General features: G+C 52.9%; 1 protein-coding gene across 6 annotated transcripts in view; it reads left to right on the forward strand.

The window, feature by feature from the left end:
* The window catches only part of SIPA1L3 (signal induced proliferation associated 1 like 3), a 169,510-nt gene that overhangs the window by 93,716 nt on the left and 50,461 nt on the right, over positions 1–25,333 (forward strand). For all 6 annotated transcript variants that reach the window (XM_027855213.1, XM_027855210.1, XM_027855211.1 and 3 more), the window contains exons 3-10: positions 2,366–4,147; positions 4,684–4,814; positions 13,177–13,365; positions 14,064–14,238; positions 15,281–15,384; positions 18,170–18,327; positions 20,382–20,958; positions 22,360–22,634. In XM_027855213.1, coding sequence (XP_027711014.1) covers positions 2,683–4,147; positions 4,684–4,814; positions 13,177–13,365; positions 14,064–14,238; positions 15,281–15,384; positions 18,170–18,327; positions 20,382–20,958; positions 22,360–22,634 — 3,074 coding nt within the window. In that variant the 5' untranslated portion in view covers positions 2,366–2,682. The remainder of the gene's footprint in view (positions 1–2,365; positions 4,148–4,683; positions 4,815–13,176; positions 13,366–14,063; positions 14,239–15,280; positions 15,385–18,169; positions 18,328–20,381; positions 20,959–22,359; positions 22,635–25,333) is intronic.

Below are 25,333 nucleotides of genomic sequence, written 5' to 3' on the forward strand. Positions count from 1 at the left end.
AGGACCCGAGTTCAAATTCGGCCTCAGACCAAACACTTGACACTTACTAGCTGTGTGACCCTGGGCAAGTTGCTTAACCCCAATTGCCTTTAAAAAAAAAAAAAAAAAGAATGGCCTCTGAGTCATGGCTTTACCCTTACTCAAGCACCCCTTCCCTCAATGCCTTGGCATCACATAACTGGCAGCCCAGGGGGGATGCTGAGCTCCATCCTGACCTTTGTCCTTTGCTTTGGCAGGGACCCTGTCTCAGAGGGGCAGCAGCAAACAGAGGAGGGGAAGGAGTGGGAAGTCTGGAATCAGAGGTCAGAGGGACTGTCCAGGGCTGACTTAGCACCTTGTCTGTCTGCCTCCCTGAGCCTGAGTGGCCTCTGCTGTAACATGGTGTAGGGCAGGGTGTGACACAGTCTCTCAGGGTCCCTTCCAGCCCAGCTTCTGGCTCCCTGTAAATCCCCAAGAGGGTGGGGCGAGGTGAGCCCCAGCACCTGCTTGGGGTGGGGTGGGGGAGCACACGCATCTGTGAGTTACCTGAGCGTAGCATGGAACCTTCCTGAGACACCCAGTGCCCTTTCACCAACCCCATCCCATCTGTCAGCAACCGCCTGTGTGTACAAGGGTCTCTCATCCAGGTGCCTCTTTTTCTTAACTAAAAACAATCTGGCTTGGAAGGGAGAGTAAGCTTCCCACTATACCCAAGTCTGGGACCTCCCTTCTGAGTGGGGCTGAGCCCTCCAGTAGGCTGCCTCCCACAGGGACTATGGTTCTCATTCTGAGGCTGCAGCCTTCTCCCTGGCCAGCAGCCTCCCCAGCTCACCCACTCTGGGTACCAATGAGCACAGAACTGTCCCGTTTTGGGCTCAGTAATGTATTGACTCAAGGACTGTTGGGAATCCTCAGTGATGTACTTCTCAGAGCTGGTGGCTAGGAGCCCAGACCTGCTCTGATACTTACTGGCTATTTAACCTTGAGGAAGTCACTTTCCCCTCTGAGCCTCCCTTTCTTCACTTGTAAAATGAGGGTAATGATCTTTACCCTGCCTGTTCACAAGGATGCTTGTGAGGAAGGAGAAAATTATCTGTAAAAGGAATTTGGAAATGGCAGAGTAGTCTACACCTGTTCGATGGGATAGGATAGACGTGGAGGAAGTGGTCTGAAGAGACAGCAAAGGCAGCAGGGATTGTCTGACCCACGTGAAAAAAGGCTCAGGGCTAAAGAAGGAATATTGCTTTCCAGGGCCAGTGGTGGGCCCCTCTGCTTCCCTGGCCAGTCCAGGGCCGGTGGCGGGCCCCTCTGCTTACCTGGCCAGTCCAGGGCCGGTGGCGGGCCCCTCTGCTTCCCTGGCCAGTCCAGGGCTTGCGGTGGGCCTCTCTGCTTCCCCGCTGGTCTGATGACGGGCTGTGAGCTTCATCGCTGCTAGCAAGAGAATCAGCTAAGGGGGATAGGGAGGGGCTCACTGCTGTCTCTGGAGGCAGGGGGATGGACCAGGTGGCCACCTTTTTCAGTTCACTGGTCCAGTGCTTTCCTTTAGAAGCAAAGCCTTGCACCCAGTCAATGGCTGTCCTTTGGAGCCTGGCTGAATGGCCTGTGGGACATGAGTGTTATTGACAGCAACCATAGAACCAGGGAAGGTGACGAGTGGCCGGGAGGGGGCCTGGGAAGACTTAGGGCCACCAGAGGACAATAGATGGGGTGATTGCAAGAAAGGAAATAAGGGCAGCTGGACTAGAATCTGTGTAATGGATGATAGTGACCAAGCCTGGCCCTGCCCGGGAGAGATGACAGTGCCTGCACCTTCTTTTCGGGGCTGGAGGCTGGCCTCCACAGGGTCCCACTTCTCTGAGCAACTGCTGGGTCAGATTTCTTTTCATTCTTTGTTTAAGGGATAGCTACCAGGGTAGGGGTGGAGGGGGCTATGCTGGGAAATGAAGATGGCATATAAACAAAAGATACTTTTAGAAACTGACAGCAGAATTTCCTTGGTTCCACCACCCAAAAGCTGGAAGCTGATTGAATCTCTGCATTAAGTAGGTGGTCCCTCTAGATCAGGGGCTCTTCACCTGTTTTGTGTTGTGGACCCCAGATGATGTGCTGAAATGCATGAGATGAAATCTATAGAATTACAAAGGATACCAAAAGTTAGTGAAAATAAAGATTTCAGGTTACTGAGCCCCAGAAATCTTTCCATGTGGATACATAGTCCCCAGAGTAAGAGCCCCTGTTCTGTAGCTCATTCAGAAGGGTTCACCTCGATATTGGTGGCCAGACCAGACATGTGACTGGGCAAAGAAAGCCCGCTGAGGTTCCTTTGGGGGTGAGGGAGAAGGAATAACCTTTGTTTCTCTCTCTCCCTCTCCTTATCCCCTTACAGGATGGCTCAGGACATGCTTCTGCCTCCCAAGAGCCTCCTTGTCTGTGACCAGCTGGAAGGAGAGAGCCAGGTCAGAACTCTGGCCCCCCGGGAGTGAGCCTGCTGCTGGCCTGCTGGGATGTGTCTTAGTGCAGCCCTCCCCAGCGATGTCGCTGACCTGGGCCGAGGCACCCAGTCTTTACTCTGGCTGTCGGGAGAACCTTTCCTTCACTGCCAGCCCCAGGGCTCTGAACAGTGGCTAAGCTTCTCAGGGCTGGCTCTTCAGAGATGCGCTGCGCCTTCAGGAGGACTGTAGAACCCAGCTGTATTTTTGGACTATGACGACATATCGACCCATTCAGAATGAAGGTGTGGATGTGGGAGGTGGTGGAGGGGGGAAAGGGAGCGACCCTCTCACAGGCCCCCACGGAGGGGATTATTTCCATTCTGGATTTTGGGCCCAGAACGGTAGCTCGCCGCAGCCTGGCCCCCCTGCCAGCGAGAACGCAGTAGCATCGCGCTCCAGTGCCACGACCCCTGCGATGCCCAAGATGGGAGTGCGTGCCAGGGTGGCCGACTGGCCTCCGAAGCGAGAGGCTGTGAAGGACCAGGCTAGTTCCATCCCGGCCCAGAACGTGGACAGTGCCAAAGCTGGGAGAGAGGGCCTCCTGCTCAGGCCCTCTCAGAACGGCCAAGCCCTCCCCATTGGCTCCAGGGCGTCGGGGTCTCGAGCTTTCCACCGCTTATCACGTAGGAGGTCCAAGGATGTTGAGTTCCAGGATGGGTGGCCGCGGTCTCCAGGCCGAGGATTTATTCCTCTGCGGAACCGAAGCAACAGTGAAATCACCCTCAGTGAATGCGACGTGGAAGAGCCCTTGGAGGTGAGGGGGTCCCGGTACGTGGGGGGGCTGCCTCTGTTCCGGGAGTACGGCAGCACGTCGTCCATCGACGTGCAGGGCGTCTCGGAGCAGAGCCTTTTCGACATTCTCAATGAGTTTCGCAGCGAAAAGCCGGAGCCCCATGGGCCGGGTTCTGAAAAGCTGAATGAGCTGCTCGCGGCTGATGCGGGCATGGCCTCCCACCTGCACCTTGCCAGCGGCTCGAAGGCAGCCATCCGCAACGGCCAGCCCCATAGGGATGACTTCCTGCTGCAGCCCAAGGAGAAGGACAAGCTACGGAAGAAGGCCGCCAAAGGTGGGGATGCGGGCGACTCCTCCATCTTCCGGAAGCTGAGGAGTGCGAGGATCGACAGTGAGCCGCCGGGGAAGGCGTTTGCCGAGGCTGACGATGGCGGGGGCGGTGGCAGGCTCCCGGAGGGCAGCAGGCCCTGGGTCTGCCAGAAGAGCTTCGCCCACTTCGACGTCCAGAGCATGCTGTTTGACCTGAATCAGGTCGCTGCCAACCGGCTGTCAGCAGCGGCCCAGCGGCGGAACACGACCACCGGGGCGTCGGCGGCGTCGGCGGACCCGTCCTTCCCCAGCACGGAGGACCTCAACTACAAGGAGAATCTGGAGCAGGACCTCGGAGACAGCAACAGCAATGAGCTGCTCCTCAGCTGCCCGCACTTCCGCAACGAGCTCGGGGGTGTGAGTGAGCGCAATGTCAGCTTCTCCCGAGCCTCGGCCGGCTCGCCGGGCGGGGGCGCGCCAGAGCCCGCCCCGGGCACTTACTGCACCAACGCCAGCATCTCGGTGCTGGAGGCCCCCGGGGAGGCGCCGCGGAGCCAGGCCAGGCTGCAGCTCTACAGCATCGAGCACGTGGACTTGGGCGCGCGCTACTACCAGGACTACTTTGTGGGCAGAGGTGAGCACTGGAGGCGCGGCGGGAGACAGGGCGGTGCTGCGCTCGTTGGCAGCGTCCCCGCCCAGGCTGCCTCCGATTGGAAGAGGGAGCGGGAGTCAGACTAGGTTCCTGGTGGGGGAAAAAAAAACCCTTTGGAAAAAGTGTAAAGCCAAAAGAAATAACAGTAATAATGATGATCCAGAAAGTAGGAAAGGTGAGCCCCCAGAGCAGGGCCGCACCCCTTTTTCCCCCAACAAGTTTAGCATTTATGTCTGAGCACAGGCACTGATTGTAATCAGTCAGTAAGCATAGTAAGACATCCGCAGGCCAGAAACAGCCTCTGCCCTCGAGGAGTTTATGCTCAATCAGAATCGTGGCTCGGTTCATTAGGTCTAGATCTTAGGGTTCTCAGGGGTTGAGACCAGCCCTGCAGGTTCCACCGGCGGCCCAGGGTCCCAGGATGTAGCTTGAACCCCGCTCTTCTCAAGCCGGCCTGTAGTTTGCTTTGAACCCTGGCTGGCCCTCGGGACCTGAGGTCGCTTGCTTTTCTGCCTTAGAGCACGTCAACTACTTTGGCGTGGATGAGAAGCTGGGGCCCGTGGCGGTGAGCATTAAGCGGGAGAAGTTGGAAGACCACAAGGACCACGGCCCGCAGTATCAGTACCGCATCATCTTCCGGACCAGTGAGGTATGTGCTCTGCCCCATGGCCAGCGGGACCAGTGAGGCACGTGCCGGTGGCCTGCCCTTCTCCCAGGCCAGCAGCGATAGGCCTGTGAAACACAGTGGTTAAGAATCCTGCGGTTGCAGGCCCCAGAGACATAGAATCTAGAGCTGGGAGGAGTACGAGAGGCCCCCTCCTACAGTGCGCAGGCCCGAGACCTGGCAGGGACCCTCTGCCTCATAGGAGCTCATAGGATCACGGGGTCATTCTCTTTGCAGACCCCCACTTACAGGGACCTCACCCCACTCCAGACAGGTGACTCCTTCTCCACTCTGGGCCAGCTTTCGTTGTAGGGAAGCTTTTCCTTCTATAGAGTCTCAGCCAGCCTCCCTCAGACGTGGCCCCACAGCTGGAGAAGCGCTTGAGTGGCCTGAGGGGTGCACGAGGCCAGGGGAAGCCCATCTTTGCTTTTTGGTGAGGTAGTCAGAGTTAAGTGACTTGCCCAGGGTCATACATCTAGTAAGTGTCAAGTGTCTAAGGCTGGATTTGAACTCGGGTCCCCTTGACTTCTAGGCCAGAGCTCTATCCACTGCACCACCTGGCTGCCCCAGTGGAGACCTGTCTTAACCAGGCAGCACAGCCCTGAAGTCAGGAGAACCTGAGTTCAAATCCAGCCTCAGACCAAACACTTGACACTTACTAGCTGTGTGACCCTGGGCAAGTCACTTAACCCCAATTGCCTTTAAAAAAGCAGTGACTGTCTTGAGTTCTGTCCCAAAGCCCTCCAAATACCTAAAAAAATGGCTCTAAACAAATTCTAAAGCAGCAGAACCCACAAAAAGACAAAGTGAAACAAATTTCCAGCCAAAGACAGCCTGGATGGTTGATTGGAAAGGTATATTGCGCCGGGCGGGGAGAGGAGCGCAGTTTGGTGTGGGCGCGCAGGCCGCAGCGACCCTGGAGCAGGCCTCAGAGGACTGAATCGAGGGCAGCTGTGATGATTTCCAGGCTTCTCAACCCCTGAATGCCAAAGACAACTTAGAAGGTCAGTGGGAAAAGTCTGTGACTGCGGTGAGAGAGAGGAGCTAGGTCTCAGCCACAAGTCTCGAGTGCAGCCCGGGGCAGCAACTGTTTCCTGAGCTTCCAGCCCACAGACTGAGGGGGAATCAAGTGACTGATCAGAGGGGGATTGCAGGGATCTCTTTGCCAGGGCTGAGGCAGGAATCTCTTGCTTTACGGGTGCTTGGATCTGGGTCACAGTTCTGAGGGGCAGTCCTGGGGCTAAGAGGAATGCTTGTGTGGTGGAGTTTGTTGTGGCAGTGGAGAGGAAACACCTCGCCCCTTATCATACCACCTTGGAAGAACTGAAAATTTACAGGTCCCTAGAAGTACCTCTGAAAACATCTGTACAAACCCCCGAAGCTTAGGACAGTACACTCTTCACATTGGAAGCAGACTTTTACCTAAACAAAGAGTTTAAAACTCAAGCAATTGGCTGAGATCATGAGTAAGCAGCGCAAAAAGATTCAGACTATATTATCTTACTTTGGTGACAAAGAAGATCAAAACATACAACCAGAAGAGGACACCAAAGCCAAAGCTCCTACATCCAAAGCCTCCAAGAGGAATATGAATCAGTCCCAGGCCTTGGAAGAGCTCAAAAAGGATTTTGAGAAGCAAGTAAGAGAAGTAGAGGAAAAACTGAGAGTGATGCTAAAGGAGACCCAAAAAAATACTGAAGAAAATAACACCTTAGAAAATAGCCTAACTCAAATGGAAAAAGAGGTCCAAAAAGCCAGTGAGGAAAAGAATGCCCTAAAAAGCAAAATTGGCCAAATAGAAAAGGAAGTCCAAAAGATTACTGAAGAAAATACTTCCTTAGAAATTAGAATAGAGCAATTGGAAGCTAGTGACTTTATGAGAAATCAAGACACTGTAAAACAAATCCAAAAGAATGAAAAATTAGAAAACAATGTGAAATATCTCATTGGAAAAACAACTGACCTGGAAAATAGATCCAGGAGAGAGAATTTTAAAATTATTGGACTGTCTGAAAGCCATAATCAAAAAAAGAGCCTAGACATCATCTTTCAAGAAATGATCAAGGAAAATTGTCCTGATATTTTAGAACCAGAGGGCAAAATAGAAATTGAAAGAATCCACCAATCACCTCCTGAAAGAGATCCCCAAAGGAAAACTCCTAGGAATATTGTAGCCAAATTCCAGAGTTCCCAGGTCAAAGAGAAAATATTACAAGCAGTCAGAAAGAAACAATTCAAGTATCATGGAAACACAATCAGGATAACACAAGATTTAGCTGCTTCTGCATTAAGGGACCGCAGGGCATGGAGTATAATATTCCGGAGAGCAAAGGAGATAGGATTACAACCAAGAATCACCTACCCAGCGAAACTGAGTATAATCCTGCAGGGGAAAAAATGGTCATTCAGTGAAATGAGGACTTTCAAGCGTTCTTGATGAAAAGACCAGAGTTGAATAGAAAATTTGATTTTCGAATACATGACTTGAGTGGAACATGAAGAGGTTCAACCACAGGACCTCCCGTGATGAATTTTTAGAACATGGACAAGAATTACCCAGGATAGGAAGACATGAATGAGTTACTTTCTTCATCATTGGAATGAACTCCTGAATCCATGAGATCACATCCAGTTGAGTATGTGATATCATTTAACCTTCTCACTCCCCCTCTTCTTTTGTCCTCCCTCTCCATCCCCCACCCCCGATGAAAGTGTATCTCTCTCCTCCAATATGCCTAGAGCACTTTGCCTGAATTGCTCCTTTGCTCCAGTAACTCTCTGCTTTGAATTTTACTTTTCTATGTCCATGTTCAATTCTTACCTAACCATAAATCACTGAATGGGTGTTGCCTGAGACCTGGAAAAATCTTAGCTTAAAAAGGCCAAGGTCTTCCTCTGCATCTGGGGCCAATGAACTCAGATGACTCTGGAGGAAAGAGTGAGGCTGATAACCTTGCACAGCTCTGCCTCTCTTAAATCCAGTTCACTTGCAAGTCAAGACATCACCCTCCTGATGTCATTGGTCCTCTTTGAGAATGAAGAATGAACAACAACAATGACAATCTGTATCCATGTTGTATCTGTGTATAAGTTCAAGTGTAAGTTCTCTGAGGATGGGGACTGATTTTTGTGTTTTTATCTCTAGCCTCTAACAGCTTTACTCATTATAGACTTCTAATATTTGTTTGCTAAATTGAATTGATGTTAGAGCAGCTCGGTGGGACAGTGGACAGAGTGCCAGGCCTGGAGTCACGAAGACTTATCTTCCTGAGTTCAAATCTGGTCTTAGATACTTCCTAGCTGTGTTATCCTGGGCAAGTTACTTAACCCTGCTTGCTTCAGTTTCCTTATCCGTAAAATGAGCTGGAGAAGGAAATGGCAAACCACTCCAGTATTTTTGCCAAGAGAATCCCAAATGGGGTCACAAAGAGTCAGACACTACTGAACAATAAATTGGATTGAATTCCTGACTCCAGTCTAGGCCTCTTTCCACTAAACTTCACTGCCCCCCCCCCCCCGTTTCCTCCTTAAATAAAGGACAAGCTGACCATGTTTGAATTGAAAAAAAAAGAAAAAAGAAAACCAGGCAGCGCGGCAGATCCACCCAGCTCTCCCCCAGAGATGACGAGTCTGCCAACAGTGGCCCACGGGCCAGATCTCGCCTGCTCCTCTTTCTCTACAGCCCGTGGCAGTTTTGACATTCTATAATACAACAAAACCTTGTTTAAAAACGTGAGAGCCATTTTTAGCTCCCGGGCCATACAGACAGAGGCCCCTGACCCGGAAGATGCCTCAGCAGTCTCCCTGGTGGGCCCGACGGCCGGGCCCCGGCTTTCTCTGTCACTGCTGGTCCCTCTGTCTTGTCCGTCATCTCCTGGGGTGGCCCCATGTCAGGCTGTTGGCTGCGGTGGGAAGGGCGAAGCCTGAGCTTTGATACCCACCCCCCACATTTAATGACTGGGGGACACTTGACAAGCCAGTCAGACTCCGGGAGCTCCTGTCTCCTCTGTGAAGTGATTAGGACCTCACAGCCTTATTTTGGGGATGATACTTTTAGCTCCTGGAGAAGCAGGTGTGTTGAAGGTGTGGAGGACACAACCCCTCCAGACTCACAGAGCCCCTGCCTCACAGTAACCCCCATGAAGGATGTGAGGAAAGTATTCTTATACCCATTTTACAGATGAGGAAAGAGAAGCCTGAGAGGCTTTGTGATGGCTGCAGTCTCCCGTAGCCAGCACACGTGTGAGGTGGGGAGCCGCTTGATGTCGGCCCCTCTGAGGCCCAGGGGTCGAAGTGCCCTGGGCAGCCCCGGATAACCTGGTGCCTGTGCCTGGCAGCAGAGAGCTAGCTGTCAGTGGGTGGGCCTTGTTTTCTCTGAGCAGATGGGAAGGGGGAGGCAGCTCCCAGGCTCTTTTCCAGGGAAGTTCATTTGGGTTCTGGAGCAGCGTTCTCCATATCCCACACAGTGGTGGAGCCTCCGTGTAGCCTTGGGGTGGCCAGGGTGATGGGAGCCTCAGCCCCAGGCTGGGGGAGTTCTGGTCCAAGGGCCAGAACATCTGACAGGACCTGACCAGAAAGATCTAGGAGCAACGTGTGGACGGTGCAAAGAAGGAAATACAAGCTGGATGGGAAAGGGGAGAGGAGGGAACAGGCACGGTGCTAAGCTCCTTATAAACACTATCTCACAACGACCCTGGGAGGGAGCTGCTTTTATTATCTCCATTTTACAGATGAAAAAACTGAGGCAGGCAGAGGTTGACTGACTTGCCCAAGGTCATACAGCTAATAAGTGTTGCACGCTGGATTTGAACTCAGGTCTTTCTGACTCTAGGCCCCGCGCTCTACCCACTGAGCCACCTAGCTGCTTTAATGCCTTAATGGTCTGAAAAAAACATTTCCTAACCATGGTAGCTGTCTAATAGTGGAATGGACGGGAGGCTAAGAGCCCTCCATTCCTGGAGGTCATTTGTTGGGGGCGATGCACATGCAGAGCATTCTGGGTCAGGTCCAGGTTGGTACCTTCCTCTCAGAGTCAGCTGTCTCCTCCCCTCAAGCCTTCACAGCCCCAGTGTCTTCCTCGAAGAGGAGGAGAGCAGAGCTCTCCCTGCCCCACCTCACTGAGGGCTTCCAGTCCCCTGGACCTCTGCCACCTCTCCCTGGGGCCGGCGGTCATCTCAGCGCTCCCTCACGGTCAGCCTGTACCGCTCGTCCTCCTAGCAGGAATGAGAGACTCGGCTGGTGCTTGGCTAGAGTCCATATGGGATCTGCAGTCCCCAGTCTGGAACCGTGTCCGAAAAGGAAGCAAAGAAAACGAGGCTAATTAGGCGCGATTTCTTGTTCTCGGTGACCACGGTGGCTCTTCCTGGTCATCCTTTTGATAACGGAGTCAAGAGCCATCATCAGCCTTGGCGACTTTGATATTTCCTCTCATATGAAGCCCCCGTACTTCCTCTCCTCTGGGGTCCCCGGTGCCTCTCCTGCCCACCGCGCTCTCCCAGGCATTGCTGACCAGAGCTCAGCGTGCTTGGTCCTCCGCGCTATCAGGCCTGTACTGACTCGGCTCTTTGAGTTTGGCTCCATCCAGCCCAAAGATCCCATTCTCCTGGTCTGTCCCCTTCCCTCGTTCACGTCTCCCTTGGTCTCCTGGACTTCGGGTGAGCAGTGACGATCCATCCCGTTCCTGCGGTGCTGCCTCCAAATATCAGTGGGGTTTTTTCTCTCTGCCTTTACCTTTTGCAGCGATCATTTGATCCCTTTTCTGCTGAATTCAGAACGATTTTCCAGGATGGCTGGGCCTCAGAGGAGCACCCCTGCCTTGCCGGCCTGTCCTGTCCTCTTTGTCAGACCTTCACTTCTGCTTGCAGTGTGGTGCCCAGCCGTACTTGCTCTCCGGCCTTCTGCCCCCATGCTTCTTTTGCTTCTTTGGTCTGCTCCCCTCAGCCCTGCCATTCCCTTTCAGGTTCTCCCCTTAGAACGTCAGCCCCAGGTTGGAGAAGCTGCATTTTGGCCACCATCCCCAGCCCTTAGCCCCGTAGCTGGCTCGTCGGAAACGCTTCCGACGTGTTTTCTCTCTCTTACTGAGGAAATGAATTCTGTGTGTCCACACTGGTCTCTTTTAACAACTGTCCCCTTTTTCCTTTCAGACTTGTTTCTCTTTGTGTCTTTGGAATTTCATTTTTGGGAACTTACTGCCTCTCGTGGGCTGGTTTTAACCCCTGGACCATTGTAGTCTGTAGGATCCAATCTATCTTTTCTCCAAACCCTTTGAAATCTGTCATCGAGGGAACATGTCAGTCTCTTCTCAGCTTTCTTCTCCAGCCTTAAATTCTAAAACAGAGCGGTCACTTCCCCGAGATTCCCATCCTTCCTCGAGTTTGTCCTTGTGAATAGGAGTCAGATCCAGCATAGATGTTCCAGACACTTCCTCACTGTGTGACCCTGGCCAAGTCACTTCACCTTGTCTGCCTCAGTTTCCTCCTCTGTAAAATGAGCTGGAGATGGAAATGGCAAACGACTCCAGGATCTCTGCCAAGAAAACCCCAGATGGGATCACGAAGAGTCAGACGAGACTGAAAACGGCGGAACAACAAAAATGGATTGTAATAGTACCTGCCCCTAAGAGTGTTTGTCAAGCACTTTGTGAACCTTAAAGTGCTGTATAAATTCAGCTTGTTATCATTATTCCCTTTCCTTTTCCTCCCATTTGGGTCAGACTGGCCGCTCATGGTTCCCTGCTCCGTAGTCCATCTCCTACCATGCGTCTTTGCTCGGGGGGGCTCCGATACCTGCCCCATGGAAACCCAGCATCCTTCGGAGCCCAGCCCTGGGGCCATGTTCTATGCGAGGCCTTTCCTTTTATCCCTGCACCTCCCCTACTGAGAGCTCCCGCTGTCTTGAAATCCCTTTGAGTCACTGTTTTTCCTCCTTTATATGATTTGATCTCCAAGTGCTTGTTTAAAATTGAAATCTTGCCCCTCCCTCATTACATATCTCCTTCCCTCTGCACGAGTTGTGCCCAACCCCAAACCCATCATCCTCCCCCTCCCCCATGGCTGGCCTCGGAGATCCCTCTGAGGCCTGGGCCAGAGGGGGCCTTGACATCTCCTTTCTTGCCTCTCTCAATCCCTGTGAATTTCTGAGTCTCCCTCCTCCAACCTCATGACCACTCTCTACCTCGGGAGATGGACGTAGGTAGATTTCTACCTCCCCCTTCCTTCTCAGTCTGAAGACTTTATGTGTGACTTCACAAGACTCCTGGAAAATGTGTTCTGCGTGGTGCTTCCTAGGCATGTTAGATGCCTCCTGCCTAGGAGGCTGTCCTTCCTATGCTTAGGTCATTGGGGTGAGTGTATGGACCAGGGTGCCCATTTGGGGTCAAGCTCTAAGCTCTAACCCCCACCCCAGGCCAATGTGGCCTGTTTACAAACCCCAGCCTCCAGGCTTTTGTGGAAGTCCGGGGTCTGCTAGCAGTAGCTAGCTCTGAGGGTCAGCCCAGGAAGAGAAAGGCCCTGCAGCTTTGCTGGGGGACAAGGAATGGGGATTTCATGACATGTTCCCATGTCCAGCAGAGGAGGACCCTGAGCTGGCCCTGGTGTCAGGGCCCCATCCTCGAGCCCCTAGGGTCCCCCTAAGACCGTGCCCACTTTTTCCCTCTTCCCCCATCTCCCCTCCCCTCCCTTCTCCTCTCCTCCCTCCCCCTCTCCTCTCCTCTCCCTTCCTCTTTCTCCCTTCAGCTGAGCAGAGAAGCTGTTAGTATTTTTTTCCCATTTGGCTTCTGGTTGTCCACTTGTGCTCTGGATAATTGATGGGGGATTCTGCATCCCCCAGTAACCCAGTGGTGAGAACAGTAACTTGGGATCTAGATCCCTCTCTGAGGGCCTCAGTTTCCTCATCTGTAAAGTGAGAAGCTGGCTCAGATGGTCCTGGCAGCCCCAAACCTGTTCTAAGTAAGGGCAGGAGCTGCATGCATTTTTCCAGTGATTTCAGGGGTGGAGGCACTAGTGACTGGGGTGGTCAGGAGGGGCCTCCTTTGGGAGTCAGCACAGAAGCAGCATTAGTGGGAGCTGCAGAGCTGAGGAGGCAGAGCTGCCTGGAGGCCAGCGTCCAGAGATATCCGGCTGACTGGTACTTCACCAACCCCAGAGTCCCCTGCAGAAGTAACCACTATGGTTACGTGCCACTGCAGGACACAGACAAGACATCTCAGAAAGCCCTGGCCTGAGGGTGAGGTCTAGTGACCAGTGAGGCCTTTGTGAGCTGGGCCTTCGAGAGCGCCTTGCCTTCCGCCATCTCTGAGTCCCCTTCCTGGGGATGAGGCTTTGACCCCCTTTCCTATCTCCCTGGGCAGCTCACCACTCTTCGGGGTTCCATCCTGGAGGACGCCACCCCGACGGCCACCAAGCACGGGACGGGCCGAGGCCTGCCCTTGAAAGACGCATTGGAGTACGTCATTCCCGAGCTCAACCTCCACTGCCTGCGGCTGGCCATGAGCACTCCCAAAGTGACCGAGCAGCTGCTGATGCTCGATGAGCAGGGGGTGAGTCTGGGGAGGTGTGCTGGCTGCCACGGCTGCCAGAGGTCAGGGGCTGCTGACACCCCTGCCCCCTAACTCCCTTATCTGCTGCCTCCTTGGGAAACGGCACGTTTTCAGGAGGTGGTGGAAGACAAGGGCCTCACTCCACCCTCGGTGGTTTTACCTTGGGGGCTGATTGGTTTAGGAAGCCCCTTTGCGAGCTCCTCCCCTGCTCCCCAGCATGTAATTGCCTGCAGTCCCCCTCTTTGTAGGGAGGGAGGAGACAAAGAGGGAGCTCTTGGGCAGGGAGAGGTGGCACGCCATCTCCTGGAATGGTGACTGGGGGAGCAGGAGCCACATAGCGAGGGATGCTCATGCCTCTAGCCCTGGACTCAAGATCATCTCCCAGTGGGGCTGGGCCTCGGGCCATCTTTCCAGAGGGTCCCAAACTTGATCTGTGGGCCCTTCCTGGAGTTCCTGGTCTAATTCAACCAAACTCCCCAGTTCTCGTGTCTGAGGTTTGGTTGTCTTGTGTGAGGTGGGGCTGGGGAGTGGGGCCCACTGAGGGCTATATCTGGCTCCTTGGGCCAGAAGGGAGGAGAATTGGGACACAGCCTGGTTCTCTTTCCCCCTCCTCTGTGGTTGGACCCCTGGCCTCCTCAGTCACGTCACCCCGGCTGGGTCCCTCCTGAGCGGTCCTAAGCCCGTCCTTCTTTTTCCAGCTGTGTCGGAAACACAAGGTCGGCATCCTGTACTGTAAGGCTGGCCAGAGCTCCGAGGAGGAGATGTACAACAATGAAGAGGCTGGCCCTGCCTTTGAGGAATTCCTCTCGGTGCTTGGGGACAAGGTCTCTCTCAAGGGCTTCAACCGCTATGCTGCACAACTGGATGTTAAAAGTAAGCAGTGGGGTCGCCTCTGGAAGCCGGACTCGACAGAGGCCTGGTTGGGGAGCCCCGGCAGGTGAGGGGCTGCCCATCAGCCACAGAAAACTCTCCAACACAGGGGACACTGAGATGGTCTAGGTGAGGAGGGCACTACTGGACAACCTGCTTTGTGGTCAGTTTTCACTGACTAGCTGGACGTGCCCTTGGAAAGGCTGAGCTACTGAAATATGCCAAAGGACAGGGAGCCTGGCATTCAGCCCTGGCTGTTCCATCCAGAATCCTCACTTCTCTAGTCCATCCATCCATCCATCCGTCAGCCCCAATCCCCACCATGCTTTCCTGGGCCAGGAGGGGAGGATGAATAAGATGGAGCTCTCAGAGGCTTGTGGTGTCTGGCATCAGCCTGGTTTAACCCTGGTTCTGCTCCAGGGTTGGCGGGTTTTGGGGGGATTAGGTCGACCGCTGGATTCTGCCAGCCTGATGAGACTCAGGTGGATCCCTGCGGGTTGGCCCCTTCCCTAGTAGGGCTCTTAGAGGAGCCTGTGCTGGTGGACGTGGCCGGGGCTCCTGCCAGAGCTGGCTTTGCTGGGGAGCAGGAGGAGGCCTCCCCAGATGCCCCATTCACTGTGTGTGCTGCTCCACAGGGATGTGCCGGGTCTGGGGACTAAACCAGGGGCCTGTTTTCACTTCCTTTGTTCTTCACCACCTGACTCCAGCCTACCTTTCCAGGCTTCATAAACACGCTTTTTCCTTTGATGTACAGTGGTTCAGCCAGACTGGCCTTAATGTTCTTCACACACAGCAGTGCCTCTCCCCTCTCCATGCCTTTGCATGGGCTGTCCGGATGACCAGCATGCCTTCCCTGCTCCGCCCCCACCTCTGTCACCTGGCCTTTGCTTTGGGTATCCTTAGCTGCCCTGGAATGGAAGCTCCACCAGGGCAGGGGTTCCTTCTCTTTTGTCTGTGTGTCTTCAGCACTCTGTACAGTGCCTGGCCCCTCGTGATTAAGGGATTGATTGGTCTGACAGGTGGGTCTTTTTTCTTGATCTTTCAGCTGATTCCACTGGAACGCATTCTTTGTACACAACTTACCAGGAGTATGAGCTCATGTTCCACGTCTCCACCATGCTTCCCTACACCCCCAACAATCGGCAGCAGGTTAGTGTCCAGCAGGTCTGGTGGCTTGGTGTGGCATGGCGTGGTGTGGCGCTGCGAGGGAGACCTGTCCTGGAGAGCCTGCTGCCTCTTCCACTTTGCTCCACTCAGAAATGAAAGGATTTGGACTAAATTTCTAAGGTCTCTCCTAGGTCTGCTATAGGTGAACATGACACTGAGCCGTTGACCTACAGTCAGCTACCTCAGTGGTCATTTAGCGTCACAGGGCTCATGAGGTCCAGCTGTGCTTTGGGCCTTGACTCATCCTGTGCCCCCATCCCCTTTTGGCTCTGTCAGAGCCATGAGCCATGCATGAGCCGCGATAGTACCTCTCCTGAAAAGGGCTTGACCCTAGGAAAGGTCCTGGGGCCGACCCAGAAGGTGCCAAAGGCACCAAGGTGTGGGATATCATCCAGGGTACTGGGCCAGGAGTCAGATGCAGCCTCAGACATTTACTAGCTGTGCGACCCTGGGCAAGTCACTACATTTCACCCCTGTCTGCCTCAGCTTCCTCAGCTATCAAATGGGGCTAATAATAACACCCATCTCCCAAGGCTGTTGTAAGGCTAAAATAAGATAATAATTGTAAAGCCCTTAGCTTATTACCTCGCACATAGTAGGTACTATATAAACATTAACTATTATTATCCTTAGAAATCCAGACCTTGGGCACAGACTCCCCACCTTTGCCGCCCCCAGCTCTCTGGTGCTGTAATTCAGGGTCTTTCCCCCCAAACCCTCCCCTGCTCTTACTTTCCCTGTTATTGGAGGGGGCATCACCCTCCTCCCAGTCTCCCCAAACTCCTCCCCATCTCCCACCCCTTGTATCCAGTCTGTGGACTTCAGCGCCCCCTTCTCTAGGGGAGCTGCCTCTCCCCTAGTACACACCCTGCCTTGTCACCTCATACCTGGGCTGCTGAGGGACCTGCACTCAGCCACCAGTAAACTCCAGCAGCTCCCTCTCACCTCCAAGATCCAGTCTGAAGTCCTCAGTTTGGCGTTCAGCACTCTCCATGACCTGACCCCCACCCTCTCTGTCTTCTTGGATGCCTCCTTCCCCTGGGTGTGCACTGCAGGCTAGTGACCTTGGCCTCTTTGCTGATCCCTTGGACGAGACCCTCCCCCTCCTGACCTCAGGCACTCTCTCTATCTGTCCCTCATGCCTGGAGCTCCCTCCCTCCTCATCTCCACCCCCGCCTTCCCTGGCTTCCTGCAGGTCCCCGCTAACATCCTGCCTTCTCCAGAAGCCTTTCCTGACCTCCCTTCATTCTGGCACCCCTGCTGAGTGGGGCGGCCTAGCTTCCAGTCCCTCTGGAGGCACTGGTGGCTGGGATCCTCTGACTTCAGATTTGAGGCATATCCCAGTTGGCTACTCCCCAGTCTGTGCAGTTGGGGTTTGCAGAGTGTGCATTTGCCAGCAGCCAGGGCTGGAGAAGAGACTGGGGCCCTGGATGGCGACTGTTCTTCTAAGTCATCGCCCATCCTTAAGACAGATCCTCTCTAAAGCAGGGTCTCAGCCTGGGGGCTGTGCTCTTCGGGGGGGTTGTTTTTGTTTTTATTGTTACATTTGGATAACTATCTCAGTAGGATTCCTTAGCTTTGCAGTCTCTTGTATTTTATTTTATGCACTTAGAACATGACTCTGGGAAGTGCTTTCTGGGCTTCCCAGCCTGCCAGAGGGGTCCAAGACATAGAAAAGTGAAGAGCCCCTCCTCTAAAGAAATCCAAGTCTTGGCTGTGGATTAAAAATTTTTTTTAAATATTTAATTTTTCCAATTACATGTGAAAACAATTTTTAACATTCTTTTGAAAAAAAATTTTGAGTTTTAATTGTGTATTTTTGAGGAGACCAGTGAAAACATCCCCCTCCCCCCCTCCCCCCCACACACACATTGCTAGACTTTTGCATCCCCCTGGCCTGGCTAAGCTGGTGCTTCAGTGGCTGCTGACAGTCTCACTTTAGTAGGAACCTATGACTGAGTTGATTTGGTGGGTGCTGAACACTAGGGCTTCTGGTCCACCATGGGAGACAGCTCAGTGAAATCTAGAATTTGGACCCCTGGGATGCATGAGATGAAACCCCATATACAGACAGAGTGAGGCTGTTGGCTTGTCACAGAGAAAAGTAGGCTCCATCACTTGGAGGCAGGGCCACCTACTTTTGGGGGGGTGTTGGCATGATAGTGGAGTGCAGGATCTCGATCAGGTTTCGTGAGGAACCCAACACAAGGTCCCCCATTGAGAGAGAGGCACGTCCAGGCAGCCTGGCAGATCTAGCTCAATGGTATTTTTGCTTGGGTAGAAAAATCCTTAGCACTTCATAGAATTTGATGATTCAGGATATCCTCATTAAGCAAACTGCTTTGTCTAGGGTGGCACTAGGGGAGAGACTGAGTATAGGCTTACAGAATGTTAGGGTCAAGGGAAAATGTTATCTATCATCTAACCCAGTGCCTCAGTTTCCTCGACCAAAGAAACCAAGCCTTTGGGAATGGTGGCCCAAGGGAGGTGTTGACATTTGCCCAAGATCACATGGGTGGTCAGGGCAGAACCTGTACTCAAAGCCAGGTCCTTTGGCCCCAAATCATCGTCCATTTGTGGTCCCATTCTCCTGACATCCAGAAAAGATGTGATCTGTCCTCTTCCCTAGAGCCCACTCCCGGTGCTTGACTGACCATTAGAATCTGGGTTCTCATGGCTGCCATGAGTTTCCGTTGAGGGCATGGGTATTGGACTGGTCTGTCCCAGGTGGGTCTCCTGACTAATTCCTTCTCTGTTTTCCTTTTAGTTACTAAGAAAGAGACACATAGGAAATGACATTGTGACCATCATCTTCCAAGAGCCTGGAGCCCTGCCCTTCACCCCCCAGAATATCCGTTCCCATTTCCAGCACGTCTTTATCATTGTCCGAGTTCACAACCCATGCACTGATGCTGTTTGTTACAGGTAAGCCCATCTGTGTCTTCCCACCGCCTGTTCTTGTTGGACTGGAGCAGCATGTCTGAGGCTTGGCAGCAGCTGGCACAGGAAGGTGGAGGAATGGTGTTTCCTGTTAACCTTTGGGCAGGATTGTACAACAAGCTGGTCTCCAGCCCCCGTTCAGTCCAGAGAGAGAGGAAGGGAGAGAGAGAGAGAGAAAGGAAGGAAGGAAGGAAGAGAGAGGGTGGGGAGAGAGAGAGAGAGAATGAGAAAAAGAGAGAGGGAGGAAAGGGGAGAGGAGAGAGAGAGAGAGAGTAAGGGGAAGACAGGAGAGAGAGAGCTAGTCCTTAGCAGGGATCATGTCCCTGGGTGGGATGTGAGTGTCTCTGCTTTGCCTTCCACAAAAGAGTAATTAATTGGTGCCGATTTAGCATACATCTCCTAGCTTCGTGTTTAAAGATTTGCCTGGAGTGGGAACTGCATCTCTCAGCTACAGCTTTTAATTCAGTTCGGCAAACACTTATTATGAGACACTGAAGTAGAGACAGTGCCTGCCCTCATGGAATTTGCAGTTGAGGAGGGGATGAGCCTGAATGAGCCGTGATATAAGTTAGAATCAGGAGGTGGAAGGAGAGGTGCATAGAGGGAGCCTGGGTGGAGGCGTGTCAATTGGGGAGAGGAATGCCTGGGGTGACAAGGTGACTTTACGTGTGAGGCTGTGGATGGAGACATCTGCTGCATTGCATTGCTGTGAGCCTGGCCTGGACTCCCAGGCTGCTCCAGCAGACCCCAGATCTGCAGGAACCACGGAGGCCTGCCCTCCAGGGGGTCTCTCCCCTCCTCCCCCATGCCTCAGCGCCATCACATAGGTCTGCACAGGGTTAGTGGTCAGCAAACACCCCCCCCCCACACGTTGCTTGCTCCCCACGTCAGGCTCTGGAAGTCTCAGTAGGAGCAATAGCAAGGGAATTGTTTCCTATCACTGTTACCCACATAACCCTCCTGGCCTGTGTCTTGGCTCTGCACAATCCCTTCAGTCTTAAGGGGGCTTGTGGAATTCATTGAAAATGTCCCTCAAGAGTCTCCATGAGCCCAACTGGATGGACCAAAGAGGTAAGGAGAGATGGGGGCTGCTTGAATTACCAGCGGTAGCTGCATGCCAGCTTGGAGTGAGGAGGAGTCAGGTAGCATCCCTGGGGCTTTGCCTCACCTGCTGCCTCATGATATTCTTAACCATGGGAATGAGTGCCACAGAATCGGAATCATTAGACTGGAAGAGACCTTTGGAAGGACCTTCATCCTTCTGCCGCTGGGCAAAAATGAAGTATCCCAAGCTATCCTGAGCAGATGCTGATCTGCCCTAATTTTATACCCCTTGGAGAAGAATTTCACCAGCTCTGGGGAGAGACTTACCATCCGGAAATTTTTTGTCCTGTCTGACCTACATCCGTCTCCTCTTGGTCTGTCCCCCGGAGATGGAGGGCAGCTGTTGGCCATCTTTCAGATAGCCATTTGTCTGCATTGCCATAATTGAGTCATGCTTCTTTTCTTTTTATAGAGAGAAGTTTTGTCAATTAACAGAAACCTATTTTTTCCTTCTCCCCTCCATTAAAAAAAAAAGAAAAGGATGACACCCTTTAAATAGATGTACATAGTCAGGGAAAACAAATTCCTACGCTGGCCATGTCCAAAAAATATGGCTCCATCTACACTCCAAGTCCATCAGCTTTTGGTCAGGAAGTGGGTAGCATGTTTCATCAGTCCTCTGGAATCATGGTTGGTCGTGGCTCTGTTCAAAGTTATTTGTCTTTACCATTCTGTTGATCGCAAAAATTGTTCGGGTTCTGCTAACTTCATTCTGCATCAGTTCACACAGTTCTCAGGTTTCTCCAAAGCAGTCTCTTCATCATTTCTTATAAAACAATACTGTTCTGTCACATTAAAATACTCTAATTTGTGCAGCCATTCTCTAATTGATGAATATCTCCCCTGCCTTAGTTTCCGTGTCTGTTTTTAATGATTCGCAGTTGATTTCTCTTCCCGGTGAAATGAGGCTGAATGTTCTCTTTCTTTCCTGACAGCGTGGCTGTGAGTCGATCCAAAGATGCCCCTCCATTTGGCCCTCCCATCCCAAATGGAGTCACATTCCGCAAATCAGATGTCTTCCGAGACTTCTTGTTAGCTAAAGTGATAAATGCCGAGCATGCTGCCCACAAGTCTGATAAATTCCACACGATGGCCACTCGGACAAGGCAGGAATACCTCAAGGACCTGGCCGAAAACTGTGTGACCAACACTCCCATTGACTCCACGGGGAAATTTAACTTAATCTCTCTCACCTCCAAGAAGAAGGAGAAGACAAAAGCTCGGGCGGGCGCCGAGCAGCACAGCCCGGGGGCCATTGCATGGAGGGTGGCTGCCCAGGATTTTGCACAAGGGGCAGAGATTGAGTGTATATTGGGGATTTCGAATGAGTTCGTCGTCCTCCTGGACCTGGGCACCAAGGAGGTGGTATTCAACTGCTTTTGTGGGGACATCATTGGCTGGACCCCAGATTCCTCCACACTCAAGATCTTCTATGGGCGAGGGGACCACATCTCCATACGTGCCTCCGAAGGGTTCCCTGAGGACATTAGGGAAATTATCCAGAGACTCAAGGTAAGGGATCTGAGGGCCTTAGGACACAGGGCCACTGGGGTTCAGGGGAGGCCCTGAAGCTAGCCAGCTCTAGAACTGCCTCACACAGGGCCACGTCCTTGCCACAGGGGCTGTCTGTGACATCGTCTTGGGCCCCTCAGGCTGGTCCCAGCCAGCTGCCGGTGCTCTCCCTGGCAGCAGACCCCATAGCATGTCTGAGTCTGCTGCTCGTCTATTCATCTGGGTCATTGCTTAAGTACTAAGTAATAGAGAGCTCCTTCCAGTTTGTTCCCAGATGAGCACTTGCAGGTTTCATGGGCAGCTGCATCCTGGTCTGGTGTCCCAGGACACTACCAGAACATCTTCACCTTTTGCAAGTTTTCTTTGGGACATCATTGTGGGGGGGGGGTGTGTGTGTGTGAGCATTTAGGAGGTGTGTGGGGGGTTCATTTCTTCCAACACATCTCTCCCAAGAATACTACCTTCTTGACCTACCCCCAGGTTGAGGAGAGGGAGTCCCCTCTTCTAGACCTCCCTGCCCAGACGATGTTGCTTATTGTCCAAATGCCAGTAACCGTTCTGAATCATCCCTTACAGAACCTTACTCTGTGGGCTGCATGGTTATGTGTAAGGCAGGGGATCCTGGGAAATCCTGCCCACACCCCAAGCCAAAATCCAGTAAAGAGCCTGGGGAATGTGTCAGGGGAAGTGAGACGTGTCCTCTGTTCCTGGCTAGCCTCACGCTAGGAAAAATTCACATGGACTATGGAGAACTCATATGAGCAGGCACCTGTGCATTTGGTAGTGCTCCCCCCCAGGGGGGACCACTCCTCCATCCAGGGCCGAGCTAGATGCCCCCTCATTCTGAAGAGCTCTGGAATATACACATTTCAGTCTCCACATAAAGACATTCTCAGAAGCCTCCTGCCTGAGATGTCTGGGCTGATAGGGCCAGGGACGCTATTCCCTTCAAAAGAGGGGGCTCCCTGAAGTTTACTACCAGAAGACTCAGAGATGCTGTGAGGTTAGCTCTGTGGTCCACCCAGACCAGAGTCCCGCCTCTGGGGACATTACAGTCCAGTTTCTGGGGGAGGCCGTGGTTGTATTTCCATGGAAATGAACCAGCAACTGCAGGTTCAGGATGTGTGAGTGCTCCAAAGTCAGCCTTGCTCCTCTGTGAATCTCCCATCTGGGAGTTTAGGGAGACCCTGGTCCTGTGTGTGTCTTTGGAACCCCCCCAGACAGTGAGAAGTTCCCCAGGTCTACACACACCTGCACATGCACACGCACACAATACACACGTGCATGCATGCACACACATGCATGCACACGCACGCACATGTGCACACACACGCACACACACATGCATGCACACCCCATCGCAGGATCCTGTTCAAACACTTTCCCAATTATTCCTCCCAGGTAATGACCAGTGGCTGTGAAACAGTGGACATGACCCTGCGGCGGAATGGGCTGGGCCAGCTGGGCTTCCACGTGAAGTATGACGGCACCGTCGCGGAGGTGGAGGACTACGGCTTCGCCTGGCAGGCGGGACTCCGGCAGGGCAGCCGGCTGGTGGAGATCTGCAAGGTGGCCGTGGTTACCCTGACGCACGACCAGATGATCGACCTGCTGCGGACCTCAGTCACTGTGAAAGTGGTCATCATCCCCCCCTTCGAGGACGGGACTCCTCGGAGGTGAGGCCGCAGCCGGAGACCCAGGCCAGGGTCGGGAGGTTGGGGGCTGGCGTAAGGCCCGACAGCTGCCCCCTGCTCTGGGTTTTTTGCTCTGGCACCCCCAGGCATCTCCTGGCCTAGGGTATCCTTGCCCCAGGCCTGAGCAGGATGTGTGAGCCCTGGTGGGATGATGGGACGTTGGGTTGGGAAGCTGCAGGAGGTTCGAGGTGTCCTCTGAGAGGTGTCGTGGAGAGAGAACCTGGATTCAGATCCCACTATAGACACTTACTACTTGCCTGACCCTGGGTTAGTCCCTTAACCTCTTTTGGCCTCAGTTTCCTCATCTGTAAAATGAGGTAGTTGGATTTGAGGGTACCCAAGGTCCCTTCTAGTAAGTCTGTGGTCCCTAAGCACCCCCAGAATTGGGCATGGTAGAGAATCTCCTGGTGGGAGCTCCTCAGCAGCCTGTCCTCTCTCCAGCCCTCGTGTGTGTTAGATGAGGAGGCAACGGATGGTGGCTCAGGCACCAGCAGGGTGGCCGTGTGCACGTCGCATTTCCTGACCCATCGAGTGGAGGCAGAGCTTGCACTGCCAGGCTCCCAGACCTCCTGCAGGAGAAGGTCTTCACAGAGCTAGGCGGGCTGTGGAGGCCTGGGTCACCCAGCCCCGAGGCTTTGGGAGGCTATTGTCACATTGGGCTGAGAACCTGGGGGAAGAATCCTAGAACTTGAACACGGGGCTGACGCTCCACAAAACGAGATCGGGCCGCGAGTGCTACCAGCAAGAATGGCCAAGGACTGAGGACTCTCATCCCAGAAAGCACAGACATGCTGGCCTTTTGGTCACGGCTGAGTAATCGGAGTCTGTGCACCATGCGGAGCTCACTTCCCTCCTGGAAGAGAAAGTCAGGGCACTCGGACACCCAGGCTGTTGGGAAGAGAGAAGGGGTTATCCTTAAAGAAGGAAAAAAAAAAACCACAGAAGAAAAGCTCAGTCTGACAGCAAAGCAGAGACAGGGACAAGCCCTGGCCCGAGGCAGGAGGCTGGTGGTGAAAGAGGGTGGGTGACCCAGAGGGGAAAGACGAGGAGGACCCTTGAGCCCAGGTAGCCAGGAACCAGACTCTGAGGAGGAAGCAGCCGCTTGTCCATCCTGTCCATACATGAGGATGTAAGCCTACAGGTGGTGTCACAGGTAGGATCATCCCTTAAGGGCGAAAGGAAGAAGAAAGAGAGGTGGCAGTTTGTGAGCCCCCCACTCATAAAGAAGGATTCTGGATGATGGTACCAGTGGGCAGGACGGATGTCTCCCCAGACCATCTGTCACAGATGTGACTGAGAATCTCCAGGACTTGTCAGAACTGATGACTCCTACCCACTTGTGGTGATTCATGCGGGCATAAGTGGTACTGCCAGAAGGAATTGGAGAGCAGTGCTAAGGATTAGGACGTCTGCACCAAGAGACTGAGGACCTTTGGGGGATGGGAGGCTGCTGCCAACGGGAGATGAGGGGTCTCGAAGCAAAGGCTGCATCTGAGAATAGTGTTGGAAACTTGAGATCATGGCTTGAGACTCAGCAAGCTTCAGATCAGGGATGGAGTGCGTCTGACAAGGGCTGGAGATAGTACTTTTGTTTGGAGTCTTTTAGACCTGATAAAAAGGAGAGTGAAGGACACCACCACCTATGTTGGGTTTCATACCATAGAAAGTGTCTACAGTGTGGGGCCAAGATAATCAGAAATTCACAAATTTGAGGAAATGCCCAAAAGAACGGGTAACGAGCAAATTGAGCGGAAGATCCTCCCTCAAGGAGGCCGATGTGATGTCATGGGTAGCCCTGAGAATAGCAGGAGAGGACCCGTGATTGGTTCCTGAAAGGGTCTGCCTGATTTTAAAGGAAAGTGGGATTAATAAAAGGTGTAAGTGGACAGACTCATCATGTACACCAAGAAAATATTCCTATGTGAGAAAATCCAGGGATGAGGGGGAGGAAGGAGGGATGACATGGTGGCGAGCGTTTGGGTATGGATCCACAGAGCCCCAAACAGAGATGACGTTGTCATGGGAGTCACCTACGGACCACCCAGACAGAAAGGAAATGAAGGTGTCCAAGAAGCCAGTGGCAGGCTTGGCTCCAAAGAGGAGTGGTGAGTGGCTTCATTTTTCCAGACATCTGCCGTAATACGTTCTCTGCCTAAAACAGAACCACTCATAACTTCTTAGCTTGCGTGAATGATAATTCCATCCTATAAAAGGTGAAGAATCTGATGAGGGGAACTTTCATCTAGTGGCTGGTGTGGGATAATGGGAAGCTGTGGGGGCGAGTGACTGTGTTGGTGTTTAGGATGGGGAAGGAGAGGAAAGCTGAGAATAGGCTGGCATGATGATTCAGAGGAAGAATCGGTAGGGCAATCTTTGGATTGGAAGAGACAGAAAAATGGCCGATAAAGACTCGGAAGCCCAAGATGAGGAGTGAAACAGAAGGCATGTATGGGCTTTTAATGAATTTGTCACCAGGTCCAGATGAATTATATGCCAAGATAACGAAGGATCTGCTCTAGTATGATTCCAGAGCCTCTGTCAGGACTTTGAGGTTCTGTAAGACCAAAGAAAGACAAATATTATCCTCTTTGTCAAAGGCAAAATGGAGAGCCAGAGGCCACAGACCACTCCCTGCTGAATTTGACTTGGGTTCCTGGCAATATTCTCGAATGTGCTATTGA

The sequence above is a fragment of the Vombatus ursinus genome, unplaced genomic scaffold, assembly GCF_900497805.2.
Source record: "Vombatus ursinus unplaced genomic scaffold, bare-nosed wombat genome assembly UNPS02010822.1, whole genome shotgun sequence".
Lineage (NCBI taxonomy): Eukaryota > Metazoa > Chordata > Mammalia > Diprotodontia > Vombatidae > Vombatus > Vombatus ursinus.